The sequence below is a fragment of the Lissotriton vulgaris genome, chromosome 7 (assembly GCF_964263255.1).
Source record: "Lissotriton vulgaris chromosome 7, aLisVul1.2, whole genome shotgun sequence".
NCBI lineage: Eukaryota > Metazoa > Chordata > Amphibia > Caudata > Salamandridae > Lissotriton > Lissotriton vulgaris.
In genome coordinates, this window is record NC_141695.1 from 1311947681 (window position 1) to 1311960952 (window position 13272).

The 13272-nt window shown below is 45.1% G+C and overlaps 1 protein-coding gene across 2 annotated transcripts in view; it reads right to left on the minus strand.

Annotated features, from left to right (window-relative positions):
- LOC147703576 (up-regulator of cell proliferation-like) overlaps window positions 1-13272 on the minus strand; it is a 186390-nt gene that overhangs the window by 36765 nt on the left and 136353 nt on the right. For both annotated transcript variants that reach the window (XM_086931922.1, XM_086931921.1), the window contains one exon: window positions 5267-5440. In XM_086931922.1, coding sequence (XP_086788048.1) covers window positions 5267-5440 — 174 coding nt within the window. The remainder of the gene's footprint in view (window positions 1-5266; window positions 5441-13272) is intronic.

Below are 13272 nucleotides of genomic sequence, written 5' to 3' on the forward strand. Positions count from 1 at the left end.
CTCTATGGCCATTTTAGACATGGAAGCCTGCCCCTCAATTGTTTTAAGTGAAAATGGTTAGGACCTTTTAATAGTATTGATCGTGCATGCTATAGTGTGATTATAAGAGGGAGGACGTACCCAATTTGCTATTTTCTGTCCTGCTTATAAAAACCATGTGTAAAATGGATGATACCTTTTGCAGGAAAATAGGTACCACAAGGAAGGAGGAAACATATAGGATCCTTCAAGCTGATACAATTCCATGCTTGGTATTTGCGCTGTCTAGATTTCTGTTTCATGCTTGGTTGATATGAAACAAAAAGTATGTTGACTCAAACTCAGATGGCACTTGTCATTGGATTCTATAACCCATGCACTTATGATTTAATTGTTACTACTTCTTATCCTTGGTCTTACTGTACTTTGTGGTCTGCAAGGGTCACACGTGAAGTTTATCTGTACTTTTATTACCTCGTGGATTGTTTTTATCTTTTTAACTTGTTGATGTTTATTTTAACTTCTTGTAGATATTGTAATTTTTTGACTCTATATCTTTTTTTAATGATATACTGCAAAAATAAAGATTATTGGATTGATAATGAGAGGGTGGCTACATTGATCGACTATGCCATAATTCCCTCTCAAAATTTTGGCATAGTGAAAGAATTTGTAATTCGGGATTCGTAGGCAGATATTTTAAACTGCTTTTCCTTTCCTTGCAAAGTGGCGCAAAGTTAAGAGATCACTGGAAGAATAGCTTACCAGTTCATTGCAGGAATGAGCATTGGTTAGTTTGGTCAGCTAAATTAAAATACCAAACTATAGATCATACTGAGATACTCCTGAAATCCCAGGATATTTATACATCTCAGTGTGTATTGAAACATTATGATAGACTTATTGCCGCAATATGGGACGCGGCCATGGTGGGCTTAAATTGTGGAAGGGCAAGGAAGGGCATACCTAGATTCCATAATGAGAGGGCAAAGATTGAATTAAATAAGAACATAAAGGAGGCCTTTAAGAGGGAAGTGCTATTAGGGAGTTTTCCATAAAACAACTTAGGAACAACTTTAGAAAAAAATAGACAAATTATTTGGAAGGAAAACGTGGGACCTTGGATAAAGCAATAGTTTTCTTAGAACAGGAAGAACAAAGGGTTTTTGGAATACAGTCAGCAGTGTACTTGGGCTGACGAAAAGAAGAGAAGTATCGCCAGATGCCTAAGATGAGTGAGGCAGGTTATCTGAGTTATATGAGCAAAAAGAAGAAAATACAGGTGTTATGGGTAATTTGCAATATTGCTCACCCAATTTTGGTGACGATGAGACCTCTCTGCTCCCCACAGTAAGTGGTATTGAGGTGTTGATAAAGAAAGTTAAGAAGCTCAGGGGCTCAAGATCTTGATGGCCTATCCTCAGACATAATAAAACGTAACCCTCGTTTGTGGACCCAAGTTCTGACCCAAGTGTTTGGAGCAATAATAGGAAGCCATAACTTACCAGAAACCTGGAAAGGAAGTATCAGGGTCCCTTTATATAAGAAATATTTATGCGAAACACCTGTTAGGTTTACTGGAAGAATGGGTAGTTAGTGAAAGAGTTCTACCACAGGTCCCACTGGGTTTTCGTACAGGGCACTCAACATTTGATTGTTGCTTAAATCTCAGTCTTCTGGCTGAAGAATATGCCTTTAAAAAGAAGCAGCCCCTCTATATGTCATATAAAGATTTGTCAATGGCATGTGACACAATAAATTGTGCGCTCCTTTGGGAAAAAATGTGAAACTGGAATATTCTGCCTGGCTAATTTAAGCTAATAATTCAATTACATTAGGGCGCATGGGCAGAACCAAGGCGAAATGGAGCACTGTCCAGAAAAATAGTTACTCCTAATGATCTAAGACAGGGGTGTATGCTGGCCCGCTCCTGTTTTTAATAAATATTGCTGATGCTCCATTAGCACTAAACTAGGTTGATTCATTTCCACCCAAATTATGATCAGAAGCTATTTTGTTACTGTATTAGGGAGGTGACCCAGTTTTATTGAACCTCACTTCTGCTGACCTTCAGAGGACACTTGACGCATTCTCAGATTATTGGAAGCTTAATGATTTGCAAATAAATACGTCCAAAACTAAAGTAACGTTTTTTTTAAAGAATTGCACACAATTTGAAGCATAAGTTAGAGGCTAAGGGCCTGATTATGAGGCTGCCAGACTGATAGATGAGCGGCGGACCAGCCACCTCTACGCCGGCGCTCCAATCGCCTTATTACAACTAGGAAGGTTGGACCGCCATTGCACTGTCAATGCCACCAGAGAACTAGCGTTCCTTGGTGGTAGCACAGCAGTGTAGAGGCAGCAATATGCTTAGCAGGACTGCCACGGTGCGGTCCCTGCAAGTTTGTTAATCAGGTGGGGGAGGACAGTTGCATTTGCACTTTCTGTGAATATGTTTTGTTGTCTCTACCTCATGTAATTGTATTTTGTACATGTTTTCATAAAGAAAGAAGAGCTTTGCTACTGCCTGTTTTTGGAATTTTACTGGTTTACCGTGTTAGTTGTTTATTTAAATTAATTTCAAAATTTAATAACATGAGATTGTGTCACACTGTAGGGTAAGTTTGGTCCTTGGTATCCGAACAGCTGGCCACTTTGAATTGATTATAGTTATAGATTTTTAGTTGTGCAGCTCTGAATATCAATTTATTATGTATTTAGGAATTGTTTTTTAAGTAATAATATGTATTATGATTTATTATAAATCGTATGGTATAATGTAAAATATGAATTGTTTGTATTGCCTTACTGGCATGAAATCAAACTATTAAAATAAATCCAAATTCATTGCATCAAGATTTAAATGTGAGGCGGCCCTTCTTGGTCTCTATATTTATACTAAACATACTCTGCTTGATATCCTGAAACCTATTTTGGATGTTACAATAGAATACAACAAGGGTGTAAGACGTTCTTTGTTGTTATACATTAATAAATCTTTAAGCACCCTAAATCTGAATGAAACTTGGTCGAATTCCATACCAACCTTACAATTTAAGGCAATTCCAAAGCATGTGTTGTGGTGCTATTCCACTCCTCTGACCTTTATCTTTTTAAGGGGCAAAGGGTTACAAACTACCCAAATTACAAAAATGCATGTCATGCTTTTTTGAGATTATGCTTTCTACTGTTGCCTATATGGGAAATTAAAGAACACTGGTTTTAATTCATCTATTGCCTCGACTACCTATAGATTATGAACGTCATTCAGTGAAACTCTGATTTACATGATTTATATCTGACCTGCAGTGCTGAGGACTTTTGGGAGAATGTTGAGATCCACATTAGGAGCTTATAATATCGGGTCAGATTTTACAACAGTACACTTTTTGCTAGGCAGACAAGACTTGGTGCCTGATTTCGGGGATGGTAGATAACACTCTCTCTGTCAGGGTGGCATAGGAAATTACCTGTGCCAAACTGACTACCATCCATCAAATTTAGAGATGACCACCGGCCCAACGGTTATGTCTGTGTCTTGAAAGGAAACAACATCGCAGTGCTTCACTTCAAGGTGGAAAACATTTGGTTGGCGACCACCATCTATTTTGATGACTGTTCACCAAACTTTTAAACTTCTTGGTTTTTCGGAAACAAACTGCCAAGATGTGAGTTTGTTTCTGAAAAAGCAAGAAACTACTGACCCTCACACCCAGAAATTTTTCTCTGGGGTGTGGGTGACATTATTTTTTGTTTCTTCTGCCCCTCACTGCCAGGTTTTACCTGGAGGTGATGGACAGAAAAAAGGACTTTACCCCATCCATCATGCCGCCAGAGGAAGCTTACCATTAATGGAGCTAACAGGATCTCCGTCAATGAAAAGCTTATTTCCACCAATCTCTAAATGAGGCGGCCGGCCAAGAGTTTTGACAGGCCTGGTATTCCATAATATTTAAGACAATGGCCCACATGCATCAAGCATTTTTGGAGTCGCAAACGGTGCGATTCCTTAAAATCGGCTGTTTGTGATTCCAAAAGTGCTGTTTGGGATGCATCATGCTATTTTAGAAATCGCAACTTTTTTGCGATTTCTAAAATTGCGATAGCATATAAGAAATCGCAATTTTGCGATTTCTTAAATGCTATGCATCATTTCCAAAAAATGTGCGATTTTTCAAATTGGAAGTGCAAATTACCACGAAGTTCAACCTCGTGGTAATTTGCGAAATTGTTTAAAAATGCACAAAAATGCATTTTTTAAACTGTTAAGTTACAGACTCACATGTCCTTAGGACATGTGTGCATGTAACTTCTACTGAAAAGTACATTTCATGGGTGCAGGGGGGGGTCATTTAGACCCCCCTCTCCACCCTTGAAATGGATTGATGAATTGCGATTTCAAATTGCGAATTCGCAATTCTAATTCATTCCTATGGGCATTTTGGCCCATAGGAATGAATGGGAATTGCAAATTCGCAATTTGAAATTCGCATTTTTTATGCGACTCGGTAAAAATAGCGATTTTTACCGAATTCCATAAAAAATGAAAAAATAATCATGCATAGGCTTTTGCAATTTCTAAATTGCGAATCGCTATTTTTCGCAATTTAGAAATCGCACAAGCCGATATTGATGCATGTGGGCCATAGTACCCAGTCTGCCAAACTCTAAATCAGGCCCTTGGCTTTGACTAGTAATATGAAGAAGTTCTTTTTAATGTCCTTTGCTCTCACACATGATCAATGTTTTAACAAACAGACTGGCAGTTGATCCTCTCTTTTGGCAAGGTTTCAATTAATTAACCAGCTGTTGGAACTGACCTCATGGTGAAAGTCAACATTTTAAAAGCATTTTATTCTATTGATTAAAGTTCCTTCAACTCATTAGCCCGAGAGCCATGTGAATTTTTATTATTATTTATACGAATTATAATAAAATGTTTTAGTCCGTTTCATATTCTGTTTATGTTTAATCTCTTACTCTGTGAAAAAGATACTTTAAGTTTCTGTTCGAAATGCCACCTTTTATTCTGACACGATTATAAGAATTGCGAAATGATGTTTCAGTTCTTTTCATACTCTGTTTACGTTTACTTTTTAATGACTACAGACTATGAACATTAACAACACGCTTTGAGTTTCCGTTCAATAAGCCGAGGGCAATCTTTTCTCCTGACATGGTTTTTATTAACCAATCAACACCAGTAAACTGAACTGATTTAAAAATGGTCGATTAGCAGACATTAGAGAACAACTGCAGTGGCATTTTACATTGTCATACTCACCAGATGTTGTTTCCTGCTGTTGGCTAGTGTCTGATAAGCATGGGCTGGCTGGACCTGTATGGGTTCTGCTGGTCTCCTCAGTGTTTTCGTGAAACTTGTCTGGGACGCATGAGCTGTGATCGCAGGCTATAGGGGGGCAGTTCCATTTGGGCTGACTGCTGCTTAGCTCTTGTTCTGTAACAGAGGGTTGAAGAACACCTTTAGACAATGTTGCTTGGTGATGAGGCACAGATTAAACAAGCTCAAGGCAAGCACTATGGCGATATGGCTCATGTTGATAAAAACATGGTTGTGGTTGTGGTTAGCAGAAATCACACATAACAGCACCACACAGTTCCACACTCCAATCACCATATTACAGTACTTATGGGTTTCATCCCTGCTTTATTCCATTTTTGCATCCACCAATTACCAAAAAACTTCCTAAAGTGCAGGACAAAATAGCCCAAATTCAGAGAATGCTAAAAGACACTCATGCACAACTCAAGAAAGCGAAAACCGCATACAAGAAACACATAGGCAAACACTGATGACTTGGTCCTGTTTATAAAAGAAGAGACAAGGTGTGGCTATCCACAAAAAACATCCATTTCAAAAGACATAGGGGCATATTCACAAGAAGCTATCACCGAATGAACAGCACTTTATCGCAGCCAAAGTTGTGATACATTTACCTCCCCATTCACAAGCTGGTGCTAACAGCCCACAGCACCAGTTTTCCCGTGATAGCAGCCGCAAAAAACATCGCCACAGAGGACCCCCGCAGCTATCGCTAATGAGATGTAGAGTAGGCGTTCCCATGCCAAAAGCCGCAACCACACCACACCTCAACATTCACAATGACCAGACAGATCGGCGATAAGAACAAAAAACACGCAATAAGGCGTGTTAGCAGCAGGAAATTTACACCTGCTCTGACCTGGTGTAAAGTCGGACCACAGCCTGCACCACAATAGGGAGCCCAGCCCGGGGCGTCATCGGAAGGGCAACAGATGCCATGGAGCCACACATCATGCAGACCGGACATCCAAGAGGGCCACAACACCCACCCGGCATCTCCCACCAGACCACCACAGAGACAGCGCAGACAAAGACATCGGCCCCCCAGGAAACACACCTGCCTCACAGGCCAACACCTGACAATGTCACTATCTACTACAGGCTGAAAGGGACAACCATCCTACGCATCCTGGCCATCATCGCCCAACAGGCCAACAGCACCAACACAGCGGACAACCAACATGCCACCCCACACCAAGCTGTTGGCTGTGCTGCACCTGTTGGCCCCTGCCACACCCCAACCAACACCTGCCAGAGTCTGCAGAGTTTCACAGCCAGCCACTTCCAAGTCCTCCACACCTGTCCTAGACATCACCATCACCCTGGCACCCCAAGCCCCATACGTACAACACAATGCTCAGGAACCGCTGGAGACCAAGCAAGGACCATACGCCATAGCCGATGCACGCACGTGTAGGGGGCAATCCACAGCACACATGTCCCTCCTGTGCCCCTGGAGACACAGATCACAAACAGCGCCACAGGAAGAACACGTCACACATCAATGTGCAGGCAACATCACAACACCGTGGCACCTTCACCAATGTCACCTCCAAATACACATCCAGTGTGCATGATCCCTTCACCCTCTGACAGTCCATCAGCAACCAGCCTTCCCAGGATGGCACCAAGGGAAATGCACAGCCCCTTGGCAAGTGCCCAATTAACACCCCACTCACCTCAAGTCCACGACCATGAAATCCACAACTCTGGCAATGCACACGTCACAAACTCACAACCAACATGCCCACTCACCAGACACGATCTCCCCCCGGGGTTCAGTATTCTGACCCTCAACAGGGAGACTAAAGGCAGGGGTATAGCTGTTATTTTCAAAACTTGTTACCGCTGCACATTCATCAAGGAGGAGGTGGCCGGCTGCAAATGGGCTAGTTTGGCAATCTCCTTTAATACCCACTCATCCATCTGTGGCCTACTAGTCTACTGTTCCCCCCGGACCTATTTCAGACTTCAAGCCAGCCATTATTGAGGCTGTTAGTTCCCTGGCACTAATGGCTTCGAATTTCTGCCTTCTGGGTGACCTTAACCTACAGTTTGACCATCCCAGTGACCCCAAAATCGGCAGCTTGCTTACCGTTTTCCCTGCCTGTCAATTAAGAAAGTTGGTAGTGGGCCTCACCCACAAGGCCAGGCATTTACTTCACCTGGTCTTTTCTAACATCCCCTCGTTTTTGGTCAAGACGCCCAGCCCCGTGTGTTGGACTGACCACTTTTTAGTTACTTTCTCCTTTCCGATTCCCAAGTCCATACCCAGAACCAACCTCAAGGCCACTCTTAGACATTGCTGGCAAAACTTAATATAAAAGATCTGTTTTCCATCCTGGCATCCCCCCCCCCTATCCTAGACATTGATCCTGAGCAAGCATATAAGTCATTTTGTGACTGGATACTACATGCTCTAGACATTTTGACTCCTGCCAAATGGTCAAAGGGCCGCTGTTCGAATTCTAATCCCTGGTATGATGGACCTTTGGCAGCCTTGCGTAGCATCTGTAAGAAGCTAGAACAGGCCTGGAGAAGGGCCTATGACCCTGGGGCTAAAAAGCTGTACCAGGATGCGATTAAATGCTATCACAAGGCCATACATCAGGTGCGAACGGCCTACCTCACTAACGAGATTAAGTCTAGTAAAAATCCTGTAAAAAGCATTTATTTAAATACTCAATGATTTTAAAACCAGGAAAGATCCCTCCACTCAGTGGATCACGTCTGAACAGCAATGTGAGGATCTGGCCACTTTCTTTGTTCAGAAAGTTGAAGCCATCTATAAATCCTTTGCCATTGGATCTATGGACCCTGCAGTCACATCAGATTCTCGGCCCACCATTACCCTGGCAGCCATCCCTCCTATCTCGCAGGACGAATTCCTTACTCTAAGTAAGATGGTCAAATCAGGTTCTCCGATAGATCCCATGAGGCTTGCCCAATTCAGAGATGCTCTACCTGTTTTAATGACACCTTTACGTCAGATCATGAATGCCTCCTTCTCCACGGCGGTGGTGCCCCTATCATGGAAACAAGCAAGGGCGGTTCCCTTGCTGAAAAAAACGTCACTGGACCCAACTAAACCGGAAATGTTTGGACCCGTATCCCTCCTGCCCTGGGTCGCAAAAATTGCTAAGGCCCATACTAACAACATTCTCTCAGGCTATCTGAATAACATTGGTGCCTCAGACCGCTCCCAGAATTGTTTCAGCCCGGGCCATAGTACAGAGACCGTGCTTTTAGCAGTGAGTGAACATCTACGGACCATCCTGGACGAGGGACAAACTGCGGCTCTCATTCTGCTCGACCTCAACGCCGCATTCTTCACGGTCTCTCATAAGATCCTTCTGCACTGCCTAGAGGAGGTCCCGCCCTGGAGTGGTTCCGTTCTGTTCTATTTGACAGATCATTCCAAGACTCGGACCCACTTCCTCGCACATGCTCAAGTCATCAAGCAGGAGGTTCCTCAGGGCTCAGCATTAAGCCCTGTCCTGTTCAATCTCTATGTTCAACCCCTGGCGGCGGTGGCGAGGAATTCTGGCTTGACCATGGTCTTGTACGCCGATGATACGCAGCTGGTGGTGGCCCTCTATGATGACCATACTCGGGGCGCCACGCATTTTATGGGCGGCTTAGCTGCGGTTACACATTAGATGACCACCAACTGCCTTCCACTTAACGCCAACAAGTCAGAAGTACTGCTGGTGGAGAGAGATAAGGGGCTCTGGAGCAAGCATTGGTGGCCGGTGTCTCGGGGGAAACAACCTTTACAACGCAACTTTTACAACGCACTACCATTACAACAAAACTTTTACAATGCAACATCCATTACAACGCATGCATTTACAACGCAACCATTACAACGCATGACACTACAACGCACACCACTACAACGCATGTCACTACAACGCAGTCATTACAATGCATACCATTACAACGCATAGCATTACAACACATAGTACCCTTACACTATCCAACACTTACCCTATTGTTGCACCCCCTGGAGTTAGAATAGTAATTTTTACCCCTACACAATCCAACACTTACCATACTGTTGCACCCCCTGGAGTTAGAATAGTAATTTTTACCCCTACACAATCCAACACTTACCATACTGTTGCACCCCCTGGAGTTAGAATAGTAATTTTTACCCCTACACTATCCAATACTTACCTTACATACAATGTAATGTTATGTGTTGTAATGGTATGCGTTGTAAAGGTAGTATGCGATGTAATGGAATGCGTTGTAAAGGTAGTTTTTAAAAATTCGTTGTAAATGCATGCGTTGTAATGGAATGCGTTGTAATGCATGTTGCGTTGTAAAAAATGCGTTGTAAAGGTAGGCGTTGTAAAAGTTTGCGTTGTAACGTCATACATCCCTGGCTCTGGGTAGTGCCCACACTCATAAGCCAGCTGTGAAAAACCTAGGGGTCTGGTTTGACTCTAAGCTTGGGTTTCAGGAGCATACCAAGAAGATTGCTGGCACTTGCTTTGGTCTCCTCCTGGGTTTGAGACCCATGCTGGGTTTCTTTGATCCACCTACCCACCAGTTGACAGTTCAAGCAACTATCTTGTCTTGGCTAGACTATGCTAACTCACTTATGTTGGGCGCCAATAAGGCGGAAGTTAAGTGCCTTTTGCAGGTCCAGAACAGGGCTGCCAGAGTCCTGTTGCGGCTCCCCAGGACTTGCTCTGCGACCGGTGCACTGCGGCGCCTGCACTGGCTACCCATGCCTGAAAGGATTCAATTCAAGGCATTATGCCTGACCTTCAAAACCTTTAAAGCTGTCTTCCCCCAAGATTTTGTCTAACTTGTTGATCCCCTATGTACCCACACGCCAGCTACGCTCGGCTGAGCAATTCTTGGCAACGGTCCCCTGGGTGAAGCACCTCAGAGCGGGGGGTTGGTTATTTCGGTACCTTGCCGTCAAACTATGGAATTCCCTCCCTGCTCAGATTCATCAACTAGATTGCCTGTTGTCCTTCCGTAAATCTACCAAAACCTTCCTATTTCCTACGGTCTAGCTTTTGCTCTCTACTGACACTGCTGGAAGCGCCGAACACCTCTCCACTGAGGCAGCTGTACACTATACAAGACTCCCTAACATAAGATAACTTACAATGGTAATCTGGGAAAGCCGTGAACATGACCAATCAACGGCATGGCACCTCAGCCACACAATATCTGAATGTGGGGAGGGGTGAAAACCAGGCATGTGTGAAGCACTGAGTAGAACCATGATTGGCAAATTACACAATGCCAAGAGTGGCGGCGAAATGCTGTACAGACCACGGTATGAAGAACACACCCATATCCACAGCAACATACACCTCTGGTGTATGGAGTGGAGTCGACAGGGGATGCAACCATGTCACCCCAGCCAGTGGGGGTCCTCGCATATATGTTGCCTGTTATGAACTCCCATAAGCGTGAGCAGAGTGGGTTTGCCCAGCTTACGCCAGGCCAGCGTAGGGGTGTGAATAAAAAGCACGAAGCCCTGGGCGTGTTCCTCTTCAGGAAAGCCCAACGTGTCTGCCAGGAGGGCACCTCCCACCTCGCCATGAGGCCCATGCCGCACTCGTCAGCGGAGTTGCTTGAGATCCTGTGCGCCTGCCATACCCTGGCCCGCTGGACCAACAAACCCATCTGGGCCGACCCTACGCAGCCAGGCCACACTGATCAGCAGCCGACACCGGCGTGTGTCAAGGAGGGTCCACCACGTGCCGGCGCAAGCTCCAAGCCCTAGGCCCGTGACCTGGCCAGCCTTTCAGACTACCGCTGTACCCCTGACGCTGGCCTACATTACTCCTTTCTCATGTACATATTCTACCAGCGTCCCAGTGGGTCCAATATGTGAAACAGTGTCCTGGCTCCAGAATGGCAGTGACCCCAAATCCAGGCCAGCGGCCACAGCACCAGACCCCCCCCCTAAAATCAGTGAGGCATAGTTCTATATGGGAATCTTGTGACACATGCTGCCAAAAAACCCTGTTCAACGCCAGCCGGCGAGCCGTGCTGCCACAAACCCTGTTCGATGACATCCGGTGAGCTGTGCTGCCACAAACCCTGGCCACCGCCAGCCGGCGAGTGGTGCTGCCACAAAACCTGTTCAACGCCAGCTGGCGAGCCGTGGATGAGGGACCAGGACTACCGTGCGGACCGAAAAGGTCTCACATTTAGCACCTAGTCGTGAATCACGAATGGCAGAGTCCACACCTGTGGTCGCACGGAGAGGAGAAAGAGGAAGATGCGGCTCAGTCCGGACAAAAGCAGAGTCACAGTCACGGAGGTGACCGAACCTGAACTACACAGGCCAGTGTGGCCACCAACCTATGCCAGCGACACTCAGTGAATGGCCTGTGCTGACCGCTGCCTCCGGCCTCCGGCCTTCACTGGTCACAGATTTCGACCTGAACAGCGAGTATGCAAAGGCAGATTACACATCATTGCACGCAAGGAGATGATGTCGCCTTGCATCTTGGCGGAGAGAAAAAGATCATCGTTGCAGAGGTGTTCGTACACTACCGACAGCTGCCCTGGTGTCACTAGCACTGTGCATCGTGAGCCAATGACACATGGCTGTGGGCCACTGCTGACCACTGCCTCCGGCCTATGCTGCGGTCCAGTAGGTGACAGAGTCATGATTTTGCTATGGTGGAGTTCCTATCAGTGTACCGGCATCTTCGCAGACTGCATCCCCACTCAGCCCCGGTGCCACTAAGTCAGTTCTCCCACATTCATTGACACTCTCTGGTCAGACTTTGGTGGTGTCTGAGTCTATGGACTACGGTCTGCACCCTGTCTTCCTCTCCCTCTTCTTCCTGGCCTTCCCTGATCCCGTTGTTCCTTGCTGGTAGTGTGTGGGTGTTGGAGGGTTTGAGTTGGCTTCTGCGCTGGGTCAGGGTGCATCCATGTTGCTACGTGCTTTGGCTTGTTCCTGGTGTATTTTTTCTGTAGTTTTTATGGTGCATTGTCCCACCAGACGTGTGAGATTTGCAGGCCTGTGGCTGGTTTTCGCTACTTTTTGTTCCGCGTTTGGCCCCATCCCATGGTTTTTTACGTTCGCGTATTGCATTTATGCCACGTGGCATTGATTTTTACGCGGACATTTACAGCGTTTTCTGGTGTAGATCGCATGCTACTGCCTTGTTGTGAATTTCACGTTGACAAAGGATTATTTTCCCGTCATAGGCTACGATGTTGAAAGTTGCGTTACGCTACTCTTGCAGTAGTTATCACACATTCAGTTATACACAGTATGTTCAGTCCCAAGTTTATTGGTCCTCATAAGGTAAAAAAAAACATATCAATCCATTCGCAGTGAAGCTAGCTTTACCTTCCAATCTGCATACACATCCTGTTTTCCATGTGTCTCTTCTTAATCCCTCACATATTCCTGTCAAGATGAAACCCATTTCGGTATGGGTGAACAACAATTTGGAATACAAGGTAAAAGGAATTCTGGATGCTAAAATGAAAAGCTTAAACTGTGGTATCTGGTGGCCTGTAAGAGATATGGACTGGAGGAGAACTCGTGGGAACCAGCCTCGGAATTACATGCTACCAGACTGGTGGCCTCCTTTCATTATCGATATCCCTATAAACCTTGTACCTGAAAGTGTTCTCCGAGGAAGGGATGTTCCGTCAAAGCACATTGGTCGACTATAAAGAGGTACAGCTTGCACACTGTCAGGAATCACTGTAAAGTAAAGTAGTACAGGAGCAGAGCAAGGGAATACATTCACTGTATGTTTTAATAAAGATGTCTTCCTAGGCAGAAACCACATGTCCTGGCAGGACCTGCAGACTGATGTAACACCGCCAGGGTAGAAGTTAAAAGCGTTTCTACATTCCAAAATGCGGCCGATTATGTTGTGTACCTGTGTCAGGATTCTGGGAGTATGTGGAGCGGTATGTTAAGGGTGCTTGTGGCACCA